Consider the following 24670-nt stretch of genomic DNA (forward strand, 5'->3'; position numbering starts at 1 on the left):
TGTTATGGCATATAATGTTTACATTCATTGAAGTTATTAGGTTCCTGTACATGGCATATCTTTATTCTACTTATTTCCCCTTCCCCTCCTCTTCACCCCTCATCCTTGTTCCCTTAGACCCCTTCCCTACATTATTTCTTCATAAGAAAGAGCAATCTGAGTTATAATTCAAATATAATCCACAACATATCTAATCCTCCAGAGATTTTCTTTCTATCCAATCCCTTCTAGGGCAGCAAGGAATTTAGGATTTTCCTAAGGTTAAAAACAGGCTGAGGAGTGAAGCAAAGGACAGTTAGGAAATATGATGCTATAAAGGATTCCCACAAGAGCAAGAACTGTCAGCATGTGGTCCCCAAATGAGAACTTCATAGAGTGTAACAATGAATAAAGGGCAGCAGGCAACTGCATCCACAGAGGACAACCATAACAAAAGGAAGGTTCAGGCTTAGAGTGTGGCAAGTGGCTGAAGTGGAAGTTGTAGAACTCACAATTACCTCTGCAAAGCCAATAAATTCCTTGCTGTTATAAGACATGTTTATAATGGTCATTAACAATGTGGTAGTTTTAAAGATGAAGTTCTGAGCTATACAGTATGACATTTACCTGTACACAGCTTCTAAAAGATTTCTCACAGGGCCGGGGATTTAGCTCAGTGGTTCTGCCACCTGCCTTGCAAACACAAGGACCCGAGTTCAATCCCCAGTACAAAAAAAAAAAAAAAAAAGGATTTCTCACAGTCTGAACTCTAGTTCAACTGTTTCCCAACAGATCTATCATCCTCTCTCCCTACATTCCAACCTAACTTCCCGCAGTTCCCTCATACCTTCTGCTCTCTTGGCCTCTGGACTCTGCCTGCGCTGTTAACTTCACTTCTAAAATCTTTCCCATCCCATCCCCTCCTCCCCAGAGTAGTCCCAGATCCCCACTTCTCACAGTCTGCTCCTTTCTCCAAAGTCCCTTGGTTTTTTTCTCCATATCTCCCTAATAGAGTGTAGGAACCAGCATGATAGCTCCTTCAAATCACCTGAGACCTTGAGGGTGTTGTCTGTAACTGACTACATCCTTTTAATCCCCAGCTATTCCTGCTTCAGTACCCTACAGAGTAATACAAAGAAAAAATTCTCACAAATTTTAAGAGTATAGTTTTTCCATTTATTTTGCAAAAGAATCACTATGAATATGCACATATGCACGCATCTGTGTATGAATGGGGTGTGTGTATATGTTGTTGTAGAAGTAAAGGTCAATATAAAATGGAATTTTTAAGCAATTTCTCACCAGGATTGGCAAGAAGTCTTGAGGAATATGTTTCACTGATGTAAAATCTAGGAATGAAATGTGGTAAATGGGAAAAATCTAACATGGCAAGTTGTATAAAGGGTAATGAATGGTCGTGTTTTAATGAAATTCCTCTTCTAAGCATGTAGGCAATGCAACATCACAGATAACTAAAAAATCTAGTTGCCCCACAGAAACATCAATTCTCTCAGAAGAAAGCTGATTTGAAGAAATCTAATGCAATGTATATAAACATGCCAACTCACTGTTCATCGTTATAAATAACTGAAAAACAATCTGGAAAACCACCATAAGTTATGGCTTGAAAATTATAATAGGACATATCTTTCTCAGGTAAGCAACAACCTATGAGTTCTGAAGAAGAAGAAGAAATTAAGATTTTACCAATGTAGCCAGGTGTGGTGGCACATGCCTATAATCCCAGAACTCTAGACAGGAGGATCACAAGTTTGAGCCCAGCCTGGGTAATTTATCAACTTAACAATACCTTGTCTCAAAATAAAAATTAAAAAAAAATTTTTTTTAATTGGATGTAGCTCAGTGTGAAGGCCCTAAGGTTCAATCCCAGTACCACTAACAAACAAAACCCAAAAACACAAAACACCAATATAAATACTTTTTGGGGGGTGGGAATAAAACACCAAAGTTATGAACTGGCAAGTTCAAACAACAGGCAAGGTTTGGTAGTCTGGACACTAAGCTTCAATGTTTCAATTCCTGTACTACTCCAGACGAGTAACAAAACTTTAAGAATGTGATAAATATTCATGCTTTTTTACTACATTACTAACTTGAAAAGTCAGAAATACTCTACTTCAAATTCAGCAGCATTTAGCAAAGTCTTTCATGAAATCCCTACCAACATGTATAGAAGTAGGCAGAAATGAGTTTCAGTCTGAGATCATCACTTATTTAGCTACATGAAAAAAAGTAATTCATTGGACCTGTCAGTTCCCTCAACTATAAAACAAAAACATCTGCACTACCTCCTTCCCAAAGCTTCATGAACTCAAAATACTGATGTATTCTTCACCATGTTCTTAAATGCCCTTGGTCTTGCACCCCTTAGAGAATTTGACCAAAGTAATATCTCTCTTTCCCCTCCAAAAAATGCACATGCATACAAAATTAAGTGTACAGTATCAGAGGGTCTATGAACCCCTGAAGCCAGAGCTCCTGGCTGAACTCTGTATACTCAGAGCTTACCTAGTGCTGGAATGCAATTAGGCACTCAACAACTACCAAATGAATTAAAAGAAAATACGGACTAGATAAACTGGTATATTTACAGTTAATTGAAAACTAAGAGTACTGATTAACTGATCAACCTGACTGGTGACATAAACTGCAATTTTTGTTAAATGGCTATTCAGTACTAAGTATCAAAAACTTTCTTTAAATGTTTACAACCTTTAATTTGGTAATTCTGTATCTAAGAATTTATCCTAGTAAAATCGGGCCAGGGATTTAGCTTAGTGGTTTCGCCGCCTGCTGCGTAAGCGCAAGGACCCGAGTTCGATCCCCGGTACAAAAAAAAAAAGAAATCATAAAATACTTATGCATAAGAGAAGCCAAATACTTTGTCATTTGTAGTAGCAGAAAAAAGAGAAAGAGAAAAAACAACAAAAGAAAGAAGTGAGGGAAGGAGAGAGAAAAGACATGAGAGAGAAAGAAGAGAGAGGGAGGAAGGGAAGGCCAATTAAAATATTTACAACTAGGGAATGAAGAAAAATTATAGTATTAAAGTTGTAGACTACTATGCAGCCTTATTTAGAAGAATAATTAACAATATAAACTCAAAATTTTAAGAAAAAATAAGCAGGATAAAAACTAACTTATTAAATAAAAAATGCTTACAACACTGGTACATAAACAATATAAAGATCTGTTAAACTTTTTTAAAACATACATATGAAACAAACTTAACGTTTATATATTTTAAAGCAATATGGATGAATGGAAAGGAAAAGAAGAATTGAAAAAAATACAGTATACCAAAATGACAATGGTAATTATATCCAGATGATTTTTATTTTCCTCTCTATATTTTTCTATATATACTAAATTGTGTACACTAAAACTATATCACTGTTAAAATCAGAAAATAATGCATATACATTCCTTTTGGGGGGAATAAAGATGTCAATCTGGAGGGGAATGATGTTATAAATGGTACAAATAAGGACTTATAAAAAAACAATACTCATCAAATCTGCAGGCAATATAAGAATCACTAATAATAAATAAAAAATATAATACAAACAACTGACTAATTTCATGTTTAATTATTTGGTCTGGCTAAAACACTAGTTGAAACCAACAGGACAAAATATTTCATCAAGTTTCCAGGCTTCCAATTAAACAAGACAGATTTAACCATAAGTATGTTTCTTCCCCCTCCTGAAATGCATCAAAATATCAGTAAAGGAATTTTAAAAAAAGAAAAAAGTTAGTTCACCATGACAGAAAGAAGAGAAGACAGTAGAGAAAAGATTTCAACAAATTTTGGAAAAATGGAAAAAAATGAAAGATGATAAATGCCACATAAATTGGGGGAAACATAACACATTTTCTAAGATACCTGAAGAAGGAAGGGGTCAGGTGTCACAGAACTCAAAAAAGACACTGAGGAGGCACCCAAGACTTGAAAGGTACAGGACAGATGTAGGGCTGAACACAAAGGGAACTGCATGCTGATACTTACATGGAGGGACCGGATGCCCAAGTCCCCTCATACAACTAAATAAATACCCTCAACTTATCCCCTGCAGTAGACCAGAGGCAGACCTTCCTCTAGAAAACTTTTGAGGATCCAAAACAGGAAAAGAAGATAGGATGAAAACAGAGTGGGGAATGATTTTAGGTAAAACTCTTTCCTCTGAATAAGAGGGCCTGCCATTCCTCTAAGCCCTTTTCCCCACCCTCCGGCAGTCAGGCCTATACCATCCAAGCAGATCTATAGATGGAAATATCCCATACTGAGGATCAAAAGAGCCAAACTGAAGAATTATTGAACTAGAAATATGTAAGGCTCTAAGCAGGCCTTGGCATTTCTCCCTATCTCCAGTAGTCTCAGCACTTCACTCTAGATAACAAGAAAATACTTGTATAATAATTTTACCCCTCTATTAAGATGGAATATTCAAAGTAAAACTCAAGGAAAGATAAATAAAACAAATGGAAGGAAGGACTCCTCCACAAGTCATTGATTTTCAAAGATTAATATGTTTTATTGTATTTCAGGATTCTCAAATTAGGGAAAGGCCCTGAGCAGGGACCTCCGCTAGCTAGGAATTACTATTCCAGATCACCTAACAATCAAAATGAACCAATCAATTATATGAGAACAAGTAGGCATAAACCATCTGGGTATTAGATTATTAAGAACTTACTATCTCTTACTTGCAAGAGATATAATAATGAACAAGAACATACTGCCCCTATGCTGGAAGGACCACAAGAGTAGTGCAGCAACTTGGGGATAAATCAAATTCTATCATCAATAAATTAATTTCACTCTTTCATAACTGCTATACAAAATCAAGTTGGAATTATAGGCCCATACCATGGGGCCAGTAATCATCATAAAAATTACTATTTCTCTCATGGCTATGTATCCTGAAACTGATTAAATATATTATCTCATTTAAATATGACAATGATTCTATCAAGTAAATATTATTTTCCACACTTCATAGATGAAGACTATGAATAATTTGCCTAAAACCACAGGTACATAGAAGACAGGTTACAGTCTTTCTGACCTAAAGCACATGTTTCTTCTACTCTATAAAGGCAAGGTTCTAAGAGGTACATTCTAAAATTAAGAGGGTAATAAATTCAAGCCCAGTTCAAAGATGCCTAATTTAAGTCCACCCTTATACATTTTATGTATTTTCTCTAAATTGTCTTCAATTAGTCTAACACTAGCATGTAAGAAAAAACTGTACAAATTCTTAAATGAGAGGCGTAGGACATTAGGCCTAAACTATCATTAGTTCCTTAAAATAGTCTCTCTAGTGACCTTCATTTTCAAAACAATGCTAATTCATTCAGCTTGACAGACTCTGCAAGGTTTAAAAATAAAAAATAAAACAAGCCAGGCATGATGGCACATACCTGTAATCCCAGAACTTAGGAGGCTGAGGCAAGAGGATAGGCGAAGGTTCAAACCCAGCCTGGGCTACATAGAAAATTCAAAGCCAACCTGAACTACACAGCGAGACCCTCAAAAAACCAAACTATGGTTCTCAAAGATCACATATAATTTGTTTCCACCTTTTTTGTAACTAAATATTTAAATCATCCGATTAAAACACAAGCCTTAGGGCATGTTTACAATTATTCATAAAATTACAAGCCACACCACTGTAGTCTAAATTTATAACTTAACTTTATAATTAAGCCCCAAGGAGAGAAAGAGAATGTAAATATATATACCTGTTTCCAATCACAATGTTTTAAAATTCTAAAAATCACAAGAAAATTTAGCAAATGAAAATTAAAGAAAAATTAACTTTTAAGATATCTTATTTTACATCTTTTTCTACAAAGTGCTAAAAAATATCAAAAGGCAGTTACACATTCATTTTACATATGGGAATAATGAGGTCAAAACGGAAGTAAGGGCTGGGAATTTAGCTCAGTGGTTCCGGCACCTGCTGCGGAAGCGCAAGGTCTCGAGTTCGATCCCCAGTACCACAAAAAAAAAAAAAAACTGAAGTAAACAACTTTAATAAAATCAATGTGAGATGCAACCCACTTTCCGTGTCCCCTTCTGTCACTCTTAGACAGAAACTATCTTTCCCTCAATAAACACTTTCTAGTCTTAAAAACAAAAAAAAATTGTAAAAGAAATGGAACTAAAATTCAAAGCTCCAGATTAAAAAAATCCATACTCTATTCAAAAGGAAGACACCTAATCAAATATCTGCAAAAATTCAATTACTCAAGCTTTAGTTTGTGGTGCTAAGAAGGCCTATGAAGGAAACGTACTCTCACAAACTTCACAGAGGAAAACAAAAAGCATAAACACACTCAAAGAACCTGATAGACAACTGCATAATACATAAATGAAGATTTCTTCTTCCAAATTTACAAGTCTTTGACTTAAAACTTCAGAATCTTATAGGGGTCAGAGAGCATATTAATACATTGATAAGCACACACTGAGTTAGTAGTACAAATCTAAATTTGAGGGTTTACACAAAATTTCTTTAATAACCATATTATCTCTTTAAAATTTTCATTTTAATGTAATACAAGTGGATATTAATAAATATAAAAGCACTCTATGAAAAGATAAAACAAAATTTCATAACAAAATAATTAGAGAATAACAATTGGTAATATGTTTAATATCATGAGCTTAAAAGAAAAGCCAAAATGTTACTCAGAGTACAAGTCATATACAAAAGAGACTCTCTTTTACAAAGAAGAAATGAACAAATAAAAAGGACAAACTTCCTTTTCAATGAATAAAAAGAAACTAGTATAATCTCATACCTCCAGAAATTACAAATTTATGAGGGCCTTCCCTGGCTTACATATATCTAATCACTAGAGGGTTCACTAGAAAACACTTTGGAGGAAGAAATATGTTAAGGAAACATAGCTGTGTTAACAATTTACTCTGCTAAACATCCTACAATGAACACAAGGGCCCCGCATAACAAAAAAAAAATCATCTGGCCCCAATGTCAGAAGTGCCAAAGTTAACCAGTCTATAGTCTAACTCATACGGTAAGAACTATTAAGGTTTACTTACCTTTAAATTTTATATCCAGACCACTAAATTCTAATTCAACTCCTTGAAGTGCTTCTCCCAGAGTTTCATGGTAATGACTGATACTTTTTTTTGACCCCACACAGAATGGAAGTGAAAAGTACTTGTATGTTTCTTGGCGATTATGGTAGGGCCCAACAGTATTCATCCATAAGACAACTTCCTCTTTATCTTGATACTGAAACAAGAAAAGCAAGTAAGAATACACATACAAACACATTACACATCAATCTAACACACATTAAGGAAATGTAATCTGTTCCTAACAGAAGTGTATTCTCGGGGCCAGGGATTTAGCTCAGTGGTTTCGCCACCTACTGTGCAAGGACCCGAGTTCGATCCCCGGTACCCCCTCCCCCAAAAAGTGTATTCTCATTATTCAAGAGGCTATAAAATAATTTACTGGATGTTTAATCTGATGATCAACATCCATTCCTTAAAAATCAAACTGTGTAAATTTTAAAATTGTATCTCCTGGTTGTGGTCTCAGGATCCACCTTTTCTAAACTTTGTTTTACAAACGATAGTGTTTAAACAAAGTCCAATAGCTCATAAGAATATGTTTAAAATTAATATTTATATTATTAAACAACAGTAAACCTAAAACCAACTTAGTTCACCAGGCTAACATGGGCAAGGAAGGAGGAAACAAAATCAACAGTTTATCCCAAACTCCATGTTAATTATTAGATATTTTTTTAAAAACTAATGTGGCCAAGGGCCAGGGATTTAGCTTAGTGGTTCTGCAGCCTGCCTCGCAAGTGGAAGGACCCGAGTTCGATCCCCAGTACAAAAAACAAACAAACAAACAAAAAAAAACAACAAACTAATGTGGCCAGCATGCATAAATAAAACCTCCTTTCTTTTCTAGTCTTTCATGCTGCCACTGGTCAAAGTACTAGCAAGAAATGACTAAAAATAGAAGAAGAGCCATTCTATGAAACCACCACAAGTCCATCCAAGCCAACATCCCATCTGTTATTAGCCTGAAAGACATGTACTATGGGCATATTTTTCTCAATGACTCTATCCATCAGCAAATACTATATATAGCTAGATATGGACTGCAGTCCAATGACTTGGGGTAGCTAACTTTACCTTTCCAAAATCTAACTGTAAGATCGGCCAGAGATTCCTAAGATCTCTACAAGTTTAAAATCCTTATGATTGTGTAATTACCTAAGTAATTTAAAAACTAGTAATTCTAATTTGCACATTAACTTGAGCTACCTTAAGGAACATTTAAGTCAACTAGTGATGCATAAGTTAACCTACTGAATAATTATTTACTGAATGCCTAACATGTGCCAGCAACTGTATATAACTGAGAACTCAGCTTGAACAAGACATATTCCTTGCTTTATTGATGTCTAAAGGGAAAAATAAACACAAGAAACAATTTCAGTAAGGCAGGCTGTTCTGAAGTAACAGAAGAAGATAGCTATCCAACTAGCCAAATAAGAAATCCTTAATCTTTTTATGCCAAGTGTTCCATTTTTGGCACAACTATAACAATGGAACATAATAAAAAAATTTTTTCTTTAAATTCTTGTTCCTTAAATTTTTCTAGGTAATGTACATGAATTCCATGCAAAAATAAAAAAATCACAATCTTCAGCATAAATGGGTTAACTCCCATGTTCCATCTAAAACTAATCAATTAATAAAATATTTTGTTTTGTTTTGTTTTTGTGGTGCTGGGGATAGAACCCAGGGCCTCATACATGCTAGGAAAACATTCTATCAGTGAGCCAAAAAACCCCAGCCTTAAATAAATATTTTCAATTAAAAACTGACATCCCTAAAACCAAATTCATCCCACCCAAATCTACCCTTCTCAACTTTTCCAATGGTACGTACTATCATTCCCTCAAACATGGAGACTCAAACTCCAACACCTTTGTATCCAGAAAACCAAAAAACATTTAACTTGTCTATTTCCATTCAAAACATCTGCCTCTTCACTTTGATTCACATCACCACTACCACCCTAAGACTTAAAACTAGTCACCTCCTCTTCAAATATAGCACTGTAAATATCTCATTGGTCATATAAGTCATCAAAAAAACATACACAAGACACATACCAGCACAGTGTTATGTATTAAGAATATAAATAAAATAGTCTCCTTTCCTTTAGGATATTCACTATCCACAGTGGAATAAGTAAATGATTAACAAGAGAGAAGTGTTATTATTAAGGTAATAAAGAGCTACTATAGCAATAATAAAGGAATTAATTCTGCTTTGGCAAAGAAGGGTCAAAATGAATAACAATACAAAAAATTATAAGCTGCTTCAACAGGTTCAGAAAAACTGTAGGTAATTTTCATCTATGAAGTAATGAATCAAAGGAATGTTAATGTACCCATACATCCCCATTCATAACTATTCTTTTTATTTTGAGGATTGATAAATACATATGTCACCACTCTTCCATCCAATCCTCAAGGTCACGTAACACTAATTAAGGTACTACTTTCTGCTAAAAAAAAAAAGAGAGAGAGAGATTTCAGAATTCTCAAAATAAAACAGATGCAGTGGTGCACACCTATAATCCCAGCACTCAGGAAGCTGGGGCAGGAGAACTGCCCCAAGTTCAAGGCCACCCTGGGCTACACAGTCAGTTCAAGGTCAGCTGGTCAGTCTGAACTACACAGCAAGATCTGTCGGAAGAAAAAAAGAAGAATTCTCAAACCTGTGCTCTAAACCAACTACTACCAACTGATCAGACCTCGTGCTACAACTGAAACCTATTCATCAGGGTGAAATGCTCTCTGTATAGTACAAAAAACACAAGTATTTAATAAATAAGACTGGAAAACACTAAAGAAATGCTGAAATGTAAAGTTCACTGGCAACTTACTAAAAGAAGTTTGAAGTACATGCACTGACTCCAATAGTACTTATGTGGAGAAACAAGAAAAGAGAAGTAATAACACTTGAGATTAGAACACTGAAATAGAGCAACCAGTAATGAGAACCTTGCCATGAATCCTGCTAAGAGTGTACAGAATGTTATACAACTGGGAAAATAAATGCAAAGACATTTCACTTATGAATCCCAGTATACATATTCCTTTAAAAATAAACAATTTGAACATAAACATTTTTTAAATTAGGGCATTCATTTTATTTTATACAAACATAGGACTAAAGCATTCAAGTGCTACAGTATGTGTTTGATTTGGTTTTTTGGGGGGGGATACCGGAGATTGAACTCAGGACCTTACATGTGCAAGGCAGGCGCCGGAACCACTGAGCTAATCCCCAGCCTTACAGTGTGTGTCTAACTACATATTATTAAGTGACCTAAACATTCATAAAACCTTGACAGCCTGGTAGAATTGTAATGATGTGATACAAGTATTATAACAAAATTCATACCATTTTGTAGTTTAAGATTTTGTCTGGGAAGAGGAATGAAACAGTAATTACAAATATACACACACAGAGTTTAGGATGAGCATCAAGGCGAAAACAATACTTGCTTATTGTTGCTTTGTATGCAGGCCTTGGTCAGATACAATGAATTTAAAATGCTTACTTTCATCTCAGTCCTTGATTGTCCCTGAGAGTAACAGCTCCTAAATTAAGGTCGAGAGTACTTTTTTCTTAAGAAAATGGGTTTTAAAACATCTTGAAGTTAGAAAATACCAAAAAAAAGACTTCATTTAGCTTAAGGGAAAGAAAAAATATTTTTTAAAAGCTGCAGACAAAGTCCCTGAGCTCCCCAACACTATGGGAAATGAGTGGCAGGTAGGATTCTTTCCTCCAGCAAACCACTGGTTTGAAAGATTAGTCTAACTCTCATCCAAAACATTCCAGGAAATCCTATCAAGCTCTTTTTAAATATTTCCTTGGAAAACCTTCAAGCTGGTCGGTCAATGACACTGAGAAAGGTGAACTTTTATAACTTACCTGCAAAGTATAACCAGAAGAAGGGGAGCAGGATTTTGAGGAATCACAGCAGTGCTTCAGGGTACCCCTAAGCGTGACAGTAATTGCTACTACTGAGGTAGCTGGGGAAGTGGCCAAATGAAGACCAATTCAGGCTACCTTCATTCTTCACCTATTTATTTTCCAGACCTCAGAAAAATTTCACTGTTATATCCAACTTAGAGACTATCCACTCCAGCCAAAAGTGTTACAACATGGTCTTCCCTTTATGCTTCACTTTGTCATTCCCCCTTAATTATAATGCTCTCCTTTTCTCAGTCAAATTCTACTTACCCTTCACTACTGTTCAAATCTTCCTTTCTCAAATCCTTAGGTAAAGTCTTAATTGACCAATACCTAACAAGACATCATTTTCACTAGCTTTGGTAACAATACCTCTTTAGTTAACATTTTAAAAGTACATATGATGAGCTAGGCATAGTTTTAAGATCTTTACGTGAACATTTAATCTTCTCAAAATCCTGTAAGGTAGTCCTATTACTTCCTCCATTTTATAGACTAAAAGAAAAAAAGAACAAGATGTTAAATAACATGTCCAATATTATATATCAGTATCAAATTTACAAGTTCAAGGCTATAGCTTTGCTAACTCCTAGTCAGCTTCACTAACCAAAGAGCAAAAAACTAAATTAAGAAAATATGAAAAGTGTAGGTGTACAAACCAACTGAACGATTTTTCTATTTGAGCCCTTAATCTGCCCTAAAGGAAAATGCCATTCTAGGAAGCTACTTGTACTCTAACCTCAAATAGACCGAGCTTTTTCCTTTTCCTCAATAGGTCAACAACATTTGCCCTCGTTTAAATATTCTGGGTAGGTGCTAGGGGAAAGGGGGATCAAAGATTTCCTCTTTGTCAGAGGTCACCAATTAATTTTTCTCAGGAGGAACACTTTAGGAGATACTTCTGTTTATAAGACCTGAATAAAGAACTCACAATTTACATTGACTAGCAAGGGGTAGAAAGATCAGAATAAACACCCAAATGCTATTGTTCATTTGCATGGGAAGATGACAAGTTTATTTTAAAATACAGTATCAGAGAAAGCAAAATCCAGTTCTGAAAGTATTTCAGAAGTTAAAATTTCAAAGCCTTTTAATTATTTAAAACACATCAAAATTCTACTACAAATAAATTACTATTGGTACCAGGGATCGAACTCAGGACCTTGTGCTTGTGAGCCAGGCAGCGGAACCACTGAGCTAAATCGCCGGCCCTTACAAGTATATTTTTAATAGTCTCTTGAGATAACTGTTCTTTCTCAAAATAACCTTGTACCTAAAAAAACCTCCAGACTATCATTGAGTGCGGCTGAAAATAGGACAATGAATTATGAAATTTCCTAAAAACTAGATTTATATGACAGCACTCAAAAACTCACTCACAAAATAGTTTATTCTCTTTATAAATCTCCAAATACGTTTCAGGAGATCCTATACTCAGGTGGAAGTGGTGGTGCATACCTGTAATGCCAGCACTCAGGAGGCTGAAGCAGAAGGATCATAGCAAGTTCAAGGCTAGCCTAGGCTACATAGTTAGACTCTCTCTCACATCCCACCCTACCAAAATGAGTTCCTACATTCCTAAGAGAAATAAAGACAAAAGGTTGACATTTGCGAAAGTAAAGCAAATAAACCATTTTTCAACTCATTCAGTGTACACATATACAAACCATTTAATGGCAGAGGTCAAATAAGTTATCATAGGCACAGAAGTTCCAAAATTACCAGAAGTGTGATGGGTCATAAAGAAATGGGATTTTGGTCTAGATAAGGACCCTAATTACACAGGCGTATCCAAGACTATGCACTTTAAATAAACAATGGACTGGCTTTGTTCACTGTGGTTTAAGCAAGTTTCATGCTTCCAACACAGTATTATCCTTGTCCCTAGTAGCTCCCTAATTATTTGAGTCACTCAATAAGCACTGGTTAAATACTACTGGTTGTGCCAAGCCACCATCGCTTGGAGTATATAACAGATTGGAGGACCAGGAAAGGGGAGTGACTTTGTGATCCTGTTGAGGAAACAGAACTCATAAATCCCATGGCTACAGTGTGAACCGTAAAATGCCCCAAGATTACTCTGCCCTTGGTATTTTAGTCCGGACATTTTTACATACTGCTGCTATGGAAATTAAACATGTAAGATAGGCAGAAAGGAGGACCAGAAATCAGGAAGGTCCAATTTTTCTATTACCTTGGGCTAGCCACTGGAGTTCTTTCAGCCATTAGGAAAGTGAATTTTGGATTAATCTTAAGTCTTCCCAGTTCTAAATTCTCCCAGTTCTATGATTCTTAATTTGAAATAGTTTTCAATAAAGTCCTTTGGTATCTTAGGAGACATAGCAATTTAACTATAGATGTTTTCTTGTGCTTCATCCAAACAAGCATAAATTATACCTTATACTCCTACCTTTCACTTACTATTAAGGAGCCTTTTGATGACCCTTCAAACAATTCAGTCTCTCTCTTTCATGAAAGTTTTCTTCAATTTTAATTTCAATTATATGTCCTATAATCCATATGATTCAACTTTTTTCTTTTTTTGCAATACTGGGACTGAAACCAAGGCCTTGTGCATATTATGCAAGTGTTCCACCACTGAGCTACATCACCAGTCCTGATTCAACCTTTAAAAATTAAAAGGAGCAGGCTGGGGATGTAGCTCAGTGGTTTCTCCCCCTGCTGCGCAAGCACAAGGACCCGAGTTTGATCCCCGGTACCAGAAAAAAAAAAAAAAATTAAAAGGAGCACATCTTTTTTTTTTTGGTACCAGGGATTGAACTCAGGACCTTGCGCTTACGAGGCAGGCGCAGCATCACTGAGCTAAATACCCAGCCCAAGCACATCTTTATATATTCTAATTTATATACACACATATATACATATACATTCACACATGTATATATACATGTATACACACATACACATGTACTTTAAATCGTAGGACCCAGTAGAAAATAAAAATACAAGATTCTGTTCAAAAATTAAGAATTTCAGGATGGTGGCAGCAGAGCATTAAATCAAGCAGTACTGTGACTTCAGATAACAAATCCATTATATATAGTCCAGGAAGTTACTTTATCCCTCTTTAATACTACTGAAACATCTTCCTAGTAATAACTTATGCAGCTAGACCAATCTAAACATTTCCTTAGCACTCTATAATACTATCAATATAGAGACCAACTCAATTTAATACCAAGTGTTTTTAGTCCTAGTTTTAGGATAAAGGGCAGTAGTAGAGCTTATTAGCTGAAAGTGTTAAAGACTGTTTTGAGACAGCTCACTATATAGACCATGCTGGCCTTGAACTCCTAGCAATCCTCCTGCTTCAGCCTCCTGAGTGATTACAGACAACAGTAATGTGTTACTACACCCAGCTGAAAAGGTTCAAAACCCACCTCTACCCCACCTAGAGCATGAGGTGTGGCCTCATGCAAGTGAGTTTATCACTCTGGCCTCAGTTTCCTCATTTGTAAAGGGTATAATATTCACTTCACAGGATCATTAATGTATATTTAATAGGATTTAATACATATAAAGCAGTTAGAACAATGTCTAGCATATATTGCTATAAAAACCATTAGTTTTACTTCTACCTGGAAACAGTCTTCACAGAAAGTTAATCGAAAGGGCAGCCTTTAGCTTCTGAAAGCTATTCTTTTAATTAACTGTGGAATTAATTCAATTCCACAAGTATTTATTAAACATCCACCCAGCAGCAACCTTCCCTTGGCAATTGTCTCCTCTAACAGTATCATTCTCTTTTCACTAGCTCTTTCTACCTTCTTGCTAGGGGGCAAAAAAAAAAAAAAAAAAAAAAAAAAAATCACATACCCACAGCCCTTCTGGTACTGTTATCTGGCTAAGGTTAATGTCAAGTTTTCAAGACACATTTTCAAGAAACCTAGAAAAAATGAAAGATTTGACTAACAGCAAAAAAACTATACTAAAAGTGATACTTATTTGAACCTTACTTACATCTTAATGCTATGCTTCCTGTAACACTTAGGTATTTAATAATGTGTAATCACAGGAAAGCAGTTGAACATAGACATGCAAAGAAATGATATGGATTCTAAATTTTTTGTCTAGCAAGCATTTCATATACAATATATTTTAAGTTAACAAAAGTTAACGAAAACCTTTTTTTTTGTTTGTTTTTTGTTTTTTTGGTACCAGGGATTAAACTCCGGTCCTTGCACTTGCGAGGCAGGCAGCAGAACCACTGAGCTAAATCCCCAGCCCAACAAAAACCTTTCATCAATGCTGACACAAAAGAAAATTTAGTTGCATTAAAAAAATCATTCCTAGTAATAAAATTTCACTGAAATTAGCATTTATTTTTTAAATTTATAAATTATTCTAAGTCCTTTATACACACCTAATTTACTAAATTTTTTTGCTGTACTGGGGATCGAACTCAGGACCTTGGGCTTGAGAGACAGGTGCCATGCCACTGAGCTAAATCCCCAGGCCCTAATTTACTAAATTTTAATGCATTTACCTTACATATAGCAATATAAAACACAAAGAAAGAGAACTGAGGATCTAGCTCAGTGGTTCCACCACCTGCCTCTGAAGTGCAAGGTCCCAAGTCAATCCCCCGTACCAAAAAAAAAAACAACCCACAAAAAAAGACCAGCATTCTGAAATCTTCATGTCTATATGGTACAACAATACAGTTGAAAAAAGTTCTGGGTCTCACACAGTAGCTTTTAAATGTTTAAAAAAATGGGAAAATATTAATTATACTATTAATCAAAAGGATGTCATTAATTAAAAGATAATGATCCCCATCTATGTATGGTCTCTGAGTACTACAGCAAACAGTAACAGTTCTCATTCTTTGAAACGGGTTACCTGATTGAAAAAAAAGTAAAGTTATTTTTATTAACCTCCAAACAAAATTATGTTAAGGTGAAGTCACTTTAAGTATAGCACAAAAACATGCCCCCAAATTGGGATTTGTGCCTCTAAAAATGTGTGTGTATATATATATGTATATATATATATATATATATGTGTGTGTGTGTGTGTGTATATGTATATATATATATACACACACACACACACACACACAGGCTTAAAATATCCAGCGATGGTTGAAGGTAAAACAGCCAAATTTAAAACTTTTACAGTATTAGCTAGAATACCAACCCAACTAACCCAGGGACTAGAGAAAAGTTTTAATTACACATCTAAAATCAGACCCATTAAATAGATAAAACTGACCTCATTTCCTCACATATTCTGCGCATAACCGAGAACTCTTTGTCATATCTTTCGGATTTAGTATACACACAACCCCTCATGCAAAATCGTAACGTGAATGGGTAAAGGAATAAAAAAAAAAAATCACTCGCCAAACAACCTCAATTTACCCGACTTTCAGGCCTAGCTCAAGTATACTACTCCTAAAACCACCGAGTTACAGCCCTAGGTGAAAGTCTCTCCAAGACTCTTTAACATCCAAGCTTTGATATGAAAATGCAACTAAAAAAACCCTCCAATCAACTCTTTATCAAATGCAAACGATACTGTTCTGGGGCCAGGCCAGAAGACCGGGTAGGTAACTCTTGATCCTTTCGGGTGAGGAGCTGACCGGGTCTGAGACCACCTGGACCGGGCATCGTCAGGGGGCTCACGGGGTGAGGAGAAAAGTTCCAAGAGAGGCCTCGGGCCGCAGGCGTGCAGGCTGCGAGCGTCGACACGTGGAAACCGCTCTCACCTCGAGTTTTTAAGGCCCTCCCCACCCCAGGCTCTAAGCCGGTTTGGGAAGGAGAGGGAAAGAAACCTGGCGAGAACCACGAAGTGGCGGCTGTTTCCTGGTGAGCATCCATCTTTCGCGATGTCGTAGCCCCGAAGAGCGAAGGAGTAAGCGGTCCTCGTCCCGCGGCACGGCAGACCTCAGCCCTCCCTAGGCCCCTCCAGGCTCCACACACCCAGGGGCGTGGATCCTGCCCACAGAGCGCACGGAAATGTCTCCTCCTGGCTCCCGCGGTTCCGGCTCCGCCAGGCCCGACCGGAAGGAGCCAAGGGCGGCGCGGAGCGCACCGGGCTGCCGGCCCTCCAGGCCACGCAGGGCCTGTCGGGAGCGAGCGGGTCGGGGGAGCAAGCGGGCTGGGGGCGGCCAGGCGTCTCACCGTGTGCTCGTGCTCGTCCGCCCGGGCCCGGGGCAGCAGTAGCAGCAACAGTGCGGCGGCCGCCGCCACGCCAGGAACACCCGGCAGCGGCCTCATCCTCCGCGCTCCTACTGGCCCGGCGCCGGCCACCAACTCCTCCACCGTCGCCGCCTCTGTCGCGGCCGATTCGCATCCACCAGGCGCGGAGAGACGCACGGGGCCCGGGCCCAGCCGCTGCCTCCGCCTCCGCCGTCACCACCGTCACCGCCGCCGCCGAGCCACCCCTCCCCCCTCCCCCCCGGCCTCTCAGCCTCTTCCTCTGACTCAGCCACGTCATCCGGCTACCCCAGCACACGCCGGAAGTGCCTCGCGACGTGAAGTCGCAACCGCCGCCGACGCGGGGCGGGGGGAGCGGCCAGCTTGTACTCCTCGGTCCAGCGAGTGGGAAGGTGAAGCCTCGTTCGTTCGCGACGGCCTGGCCAGCCCCTCGAGGCTGCCCCGGGGCTTGGGATTGTGTGACGTTAAGTCAAGGGTTCAGCTCCCCCTGGCTGATCTTTGACCTGCAGCCTAGCTAGTTTGAGAGATCAGATAACTTTCCAAGCACTCGTCTAGGGCCTCAGGAAAATCTCGGACTCGGTAATCGTAATGATAGATTGTTAAACTTATACAAAGCTCTGTAAGTTTTAAAGTCCCAGAGTATTTATTGGACTCCTACTATTCAATCAAAAAATGTAAGCTAATTGAAACTCTTGTTTATTTACTTGTCTATTATTTGTTGGGCACCTGTCCTCAGTCATAAAGGCCTCTTGGAATGTAAGCTCCTTAGAGCAGAGATCCTGTTGCTGCCATATTTTCTGTACCTACGCTCGTAGTAATGACTCAGTATCTGTAAAATGAACATAGATGGCATTACCATCTACATAGTCCTCTTAAGCCAAAATGTGGAACTTATACTGTTGTCTTCTTAGCCATCAACAGTCAACAATCTAGCATTTGGTCTCTTAAAAATGTCTTCAGAGTTTCATTTTTGCTGACCTTCCTCAGCCAGTAGCGCCCAACATTCCATATTGCAAGTTTCCCAGAAAGATTCCCACCACATATCTTCCTTTCTTCCTCCCCTGTTTATCATTCTCAAAATGTGCCAGAAAGAAACTGGATTCTATCGCTTGTTTAAACCACTCTTTGAATGTTAGATTTGTTTTTGTACCAGGGATCGAACTCAGGACCTTGCGCTTGCGAGGCAGGCAGCGGCACCAATGAGCTAAATCCTGGGCTCCTCTGTATTAACTGACTTGATCTTCATAAAAACCCTAGGCAACATGTAGCTTTGATATGTTAATGTTAGGCGGTAAGTGAAGCACAGGTTAGTTAAGTGGCTTGCTGAAAGACTGGATAAACACAGTCTGGTTCCAGTAATCAGTCTTTCCTGCTGATACACTACCAACTATACAACCATTTTAAAAATGAAAATAGATCTGCATGTGCTGGCATGGAATGATATCCAAGAAATATTTGTGAATGAAAAAGTACAGTGTGACCATTTTAAATGCTAATGTTAGTGATACAGGGAAAATGATTTAACTTCCAATCTGCTAGATGTCAGATATGCAGAGTTTGTGTTCCCCAAAATCGAAGAATGAATTCTAAGGAACAACAGAGGTTAAGAGTAGGAAAACGTTATTGAAATAGCTCCTGAGAAACAGGAAGGGACCCGAAAGTGGGTTGCCGAGCCCACTTCTTGAAGTTTTATAGAGTAAAATCACAAGGTGGGTCAAAATTATGATTATGATAAGGTTACAAGTATATCCTCTTAAGTAATATTGGTCCAATGGGTTAGCAAGTCATGTAGCAACTGTACATGGAAAGAACAAGGACCTTTTAAGAAAGGGAGTGTGAGGTCCTGGTCACCCACCTAGATGACTGATGTCTATCTAGACTTTTTTGGACCAGGTGATACCAATAATAGTATAATCTTCAATTTATTGTTTATCCCTTGGAGAGGCATGTAGTCTTGGTCATTCTGTCTTTATCTTGAGGTCTGGCCTTTGACAGATGCGCCTCCTGCCACAGTTGTAATGTGTTCTCTTTTTCTGCACTGACTTGCTCGAGGGCCTAGTCCTGTCTGACTGCCTAGAATATTTCTACCTAACTTAGCTGTCTATAATATTAGTTTACCTGTAGAAAACAATCTGAAAGATAATAATGACTCAAGCCATGACCAATTTTCTACTTAGATGCTTTTTACAATGAGCATGTAATCAGGGAGGAAAAGTTCCTTATTAAAGGATAAAGTCCGGCTTTGCCTGTTAACATGCAATATCACAATCAAACCCTGATTTATGTCCCCATCTTTATCTTAAAGAGTCTATGTTCTGACATAGACACAAGTCTGTATTTCCTGAATGCACCATATTCTTTACATGTCTGTGCCTTTGCTCTGGACATTCCCTTTAGAATACCCTGCTTGACCTTGTCCATGATAATATCCTTCCAGGCCTACCTAAATTTTCACCTCTTCAGTGAGGTCTTGTTTCATGCTTTTGAGAGTTTGAGTATCCCTCTTTTTGGGATTCCAATAGCATTTGGCATGTTGTCATAATTACTGATATTTGTTTCCTCTTCTGTACCTTTTTTTTTCCTGACCTTTTTGGATGGCAGGAACTATTATTTCTTTATCTCTGCCCCAGCTGCTGGAATAGTGCTTGTTACATCACAGATACTCAACAACTATTTGAATGAGTAAAGACATTAACAAGTGAAAAATAGCATAGCAGGATTTAAAGAATGTTTTCTAGATAGTGTAAGAGACATCACAAGGCAGTGCATGATGAATTGCTGTAAGAATTGTGTATCAGTAATTGCTACAGAAATAAGAGACATCTTATTCATCTCTGTATATCTTCCAAAGTACCTAGCATGGTAACTTGCTCATAGTGGAAGCTCAGTAAATGCACTGTGAATGAATAATCACTGCCTTTGAATGAAATGATGATGGGCGATTGAAGAACAAGCAGTATAAGTGCTGCATTAAGATGGATGAGTAGTTTCTTAAACAGCCATCACCAGCCTCCACAGATTTGAGACATAAGTTTCGTTGTGTTTTAAGGGAAGCACTGGGCTGGTAAATGCTTCAAGGTAGAAAAGAGAAGAAAAATTGTGAATTCGGAGAGGGTAGATTTAAACCCAGGAAACCTTATACACAACAGAGAACAGGCATGATGACAGTATGAAAAAAAGTACACAAAATGAGACCAACTGTGCAAATGTTGCACAGGGAATAAGAGCAATGAGCAATGAGAAAAGGAGAGACTGGAAAAGTTTAATAAAGGAAAAGGTAACTAAGGAGAGTGAAAAATATTGATACATCTTATTTCACTAGTTTCTTCATCTAGATTAATGACTGTATTCCCTGGCACCAAAAAAGGAGGGGGAAATGCCAGTGAAAGAAAATCCCCACCTCTCCCAATGGCTGCATACCCTATGATAGTCTGAATGAGTCAATCCAGAAAAACCACAATTTTTATCTTTTATTCTCATTATGGAAAACACAAACATGGAAAGTCATAGGATATGGGTAACATATCTTCTGATTTCATCATCAGCTGCCTTTTCTTTAGAATTTTATTTTTTATTTTGTTTGTCTTGCCAGTTACTTTAGGAAAGTGGTGAAAGGCTGCTGCTATCTGCCACTCCCACCCACCCACACAGGTGGGGTCTTGTTATGTTGTTGCCTAGGCTGATCTTGAACTTGTGGACTCAAATGATCCTCCTGTTTCACCTTTCCAAGTATCTGGACTAAAGACATGCCGCACCACACGCAGCTGCTATTTGCCTCTTTCTAGTTGAAATGTTCTAGGTACCAAAAAACTTTGTGGTTGCTTTGAGATCTTTCTTTAGGAAGCAATCACTGAAAACATTTGCTTCTGGGACTGAAGAACAATTAAAGCCATTAATTTGGGTGGTTCATATTTCACTCTCTCCCACTCTGTTTTTAAACTAACCTATTATAATAATGATAAAAGGCAAAGAAAAACAACTATACATGATTTTTAAAAAGATTCCTGGGCCAGGGATTTAGCTCAGTGGTTTCGCCACCTGCTGGGCAAGCTCAAGGACCTGAGTTCCATCCCTGGTACCAAAAGAAAAAAAAAAAAAAGATTCCTGGGCTAGGATATAGCTCAAGATTCCCCACTTATAGAGTTGAAAGGGTGTGGACTACTACCAAATATAAAGCTCTGCTTCACAGAAGATAAAACACAGACCTATGTAGTCAAATTATGTGAATTCAATCCAAAATGTCAGTCAAGCTTCCTGACTTGCAAACCAATGTTCTCTTCCCTATACCATGCTCATACTTTGTAGCCCATGCTCATACTGTGTAGACAGGTAAGACACTTTCTCCTATACAATGACTTAAATGAGCTTTGGGAGTCTAGTCCGGGAACCTTTTTTTTCTTACTGCTCCTATGAGCAATTGAATTCCAAGTGTGCCTCAGAATTCAAAATACATTTTTCAGCCTCTTACTTATCCTCTAACCACCCTGGTGGGCATAGAACCTGGGCAGCAGGATTGAATAACTTGCTTGGAAATGAACAACATAATGTATTTATCAAACCAAAGCAAATATTTATGCAGGCAGATTCTTCAATATTGAGGATTGATGGTTTATGATGAGTCTTTTAGAATTATCCAAATTAACCACTTGCCTGTCTCAGAAATTAATCTGTTACTAATGTGTCCTCCACCAAGCAGCTGTAAAACCAAAAACTATTCTTTGAAGGAGGTGCAGAAAAAAACAGCTTACTTCCTCGAGCATGTACCAGAGGGATCTAAAAATCCCAGTTATTGAAGTGATAGTAGACAAACTAGAACCTTTCTTTTTTTAAATAACAAACCATAAGAAAAAAAGGGAGGTAACTTACTTAGCTTAACTTGTAAAAAATATTCCTTAAAGTCATCTACATAATATCAGTTTGTATCGTAATGACTAAGCATAAAAAATTATTCACATTATTAAATATGTCAAGTTAAAGTATTTGATTGCAACACCAACCTCTTCATAGTCTGTCAATCTTTATACTTCGTTGCTTATATGGTTGGATAATCTCCCCCTGGGTTTGTTGTTATTTTTGCGGTAACAGGGGTCTTTGTACTTTCAAGGCAGGTGTGGCGCCACTGAGCTAAATCCCCAGCCCCTCCCCCTGGGTTGTTTTTTTTTTTCATAAACACAACCTCAAACTTGTATGTGATCTAGTGAAATTCCTGCTTTTCTTCTTAAATTATAAAACAGTACAAAAATATGAAAATTTGAAAAAAAAATGTACCCCTGGGTTTCAATATAAAATAATGGAACAAGGCTGGCCTAGGAATTGGAAGCCACTGTAACTTCTAGAGTTAGGGGAAAATGTAATTGCAGTGAATATGACCAATTGCCTCACTTTTTATTGAGCCAGATTGTAAAATCTTAGCAAAGGAAAGTGGTGTCTTCCAAAGCATTATAGAGAAGACTTTATAATAATCTCTTTAGATACCTGCTTATAGTTTAGTTTCTGATCCTCACTATATTGAAAATCCATGGTTTTATTATATAATGTATTCCTGTAAAATGTGTTTAGTATGTAGAAGTTGAATAAATTTATGTGACATTAGGTAGAGTTTTTGTAGAGAATAAAAACATTTTTTCCAACCATTAGAAACATTCTTTGATAACATGGTCTCAGTATTTCATCCAGATTCTTTTCTTCTTTTTTGCACCATCAAACAGCTTGGATGTTCAACAAATATCTACAGAGGATGTAGGTATTGATTTGTTGCTCTCTATCAGGTCCATCCCTGACACAGGGGCATCACAATCATGAGACCCAGGCTTCTCATCAGCACTTTGAATTTTATGTTTTCTATTTATTTTAATATAAGAATAAAGTACAATAAAATATTCAAAGTATTTCTATTTTAGGTTCTTCAGATCCTTCAGCAGAGAAAATCAAGGATCCTCCCCTCTCTTTATGGCTAGAACTAAGACTTAAAAGGCAACAGAGCAAATAAGTGAGGTCCTTGGCATCCTATGCTTCTAGTTCTAACCATTTTCACTGGCCTCTTGGCAATATCACTGTTTTGAAAGCATAATGAGGTATAAGTGTCCAAATTGAAGAAAGTACTTAGTATCTGATGCGTAGAAGATGTGAAAAGGGGAAACTTCCAGAAGACTTACAGTCACTGATGAATTTCTACATCTGGGAATACCTTGAAGGAAAGAGGAATTAGCTTGCCAGAGATGGGAAGTATGATGATCTAAAATCAATAGGTCTAGATTGTAGACTGATCTCTTCCTCTAAACAACTGAGATCTCTTGGTTCTAGATTTCATGGAGGTTTTTGTTTTTTAGGGGTTTTTTTGTACCAGGGATTGAACTCAGGTCCTTGAGCTTGCCACCCAGGCGCTGTGGTGCTGAGCTACATCTCAGCCCATGGTTCTAGATTTCTATGGGAGCTCAGATTTGCCTTCTATACAAAAGAAGTTAAGACATGTACCTTTTTAAGGTTTTTTTCAGTTTTCTGTATGTGACCCTCCTGCACATATGGGCAAGCAGAAGAATTATTTTAAAATTAGGCCACTTATTTTTTTACTTGAATACTGTGAGACCTATATCATAATCATTTCAAGAAATTAGGCTGGGCTGGCAAATACATAAGGACTAATATAAGTGCATTACAGTATAATCACTTGTAAGTACATTTCTGATCAATCTTATTAGGCTTCTGATATGGGAAAGTAGAGGTAAGTATCCTGATTTAAGTTTGTTTTTTTTTCTGGCAAACAAGAATATGGATCAATATGCTTGATGATGGTGAACAGAGTCCTTAATTGTTCACTCCTTCATGCCTTGATAATGTCTTCTTCAAGGATAATCCAAACCATCAGAGTGGATCTTAAGATCAACAGCCACACCAGAAAATGCAACATGAAGACCTCATTAACAGGCTGAAAATTGCAAGTCTTAATGTTCTGAAGTAGGCAGAGTTTAGGAGGTAGAATCATCGACCTCTGGGTGGAACAGGTGGAGGAGGATGGAAGGTCTCTCTGGTTGGAGGCCTGAAATGAAAGATAAAGCAACTGTATTTAGAAACTAATTTGATAAATAGTTCTTGGGCATCTACAACTTGTGGCAAACTTGGTATACTATTAAAGGGCTCATTCCTGAAGAAACAACACACTCTGAATGTCTGAGTGACGTACATGCCACCTGTGGCTCACAATCCTGGCTGTATATTAAAATCAGTGGAGGAGCCAAGCATGATGGTGCACACCTGTAATACCAATGACTTGGACTGGGAGGCAGAAGCTGGGAAATTGCAAGTTTGAGGTGACCTTGGACAACTTGGAAGACTCCATCTCAAAAAAAGTAAATAAAATAGAATAATCAGTGAAACCTTTTAAAATACCAGTTTCCAGGCTCCATCTCAGACACATTCTATCCTAATCTCTAGAGTATAG

The 24670-nt window shown here is 37.6% G+C and overlaps 2 protein-coding genes across 6 annotated transcripts in view; both read right to left on the bottom strand.

The window, feature by feature from the left end:
* Tm9sf3 (transmembrane 9 superfamily member 3) overlaps window positions 1–17360 on the bottom strand; it is a 78502-nt gene extending 61142 nt beyond the window's left edge. For 2 of the 5 annotated variants that reach the window (XM_004838577.4, XM_021253131.2), the window contains exons 1-2: window positions 17197–17360; window positions 7070–7265 (exon numbers count right to left, since the gene is read on the bottom strand). In XM_004838577.4, coding sequence (XP_004838634.1) covers window positions 7070–7265; window positions 17197–17292 — 292 coding nt within the window. In that variant the 5' untranslated portion in view covers window positions 17293–17360. Of the gene's footprint in view, window positions 1–7069; window positions 7266–9638; window positions 12198–16847; window positions 17053–17196 lie in introns of those variants that run through there. The other 3 variants (XM_087185046.1, XM_021253130.2, XM_087185045.1) reach the window with 3 other exon arrangements.
* The window catches only part of Pik3ap1 (phosphoinositide-3-kinase adaptor protein 1), a 137479-nt gene continuing 130005 nt past the window's right edge, over window positions 17197–24670 (bottom strand). Inside the window, exon 17 of the mRNA XM_004838578.3 lies at window positions 17197–24268. Coding sequence (XP_004838635.1) covers window positions 24211–24268 — 58 coding nt within the window. The 3' untranslated portion in view covers window positions 17197–24210. The remainder of the gene's footprint in view (window positions 24269–24670) is intronic.

The sequence above is a fragment of the Heterocephalus glaber genome, unplaced genomic scaffold (genome assembly GCF_053883595.1).
Source record: "Heterocephalus glaber isolate CG9 unplaced genomic scaffold, H.glaber_assembly_v1.0 deba00001497, whole genome shotgun sequence".
Taxonomy (NCBI): domain Eukaryota; kingdom Metazoa; phylum Chordata; class Mammalia; order Rodentia; family Bathyergidae; genus Heterocephalus; species Heterocephalus glaber.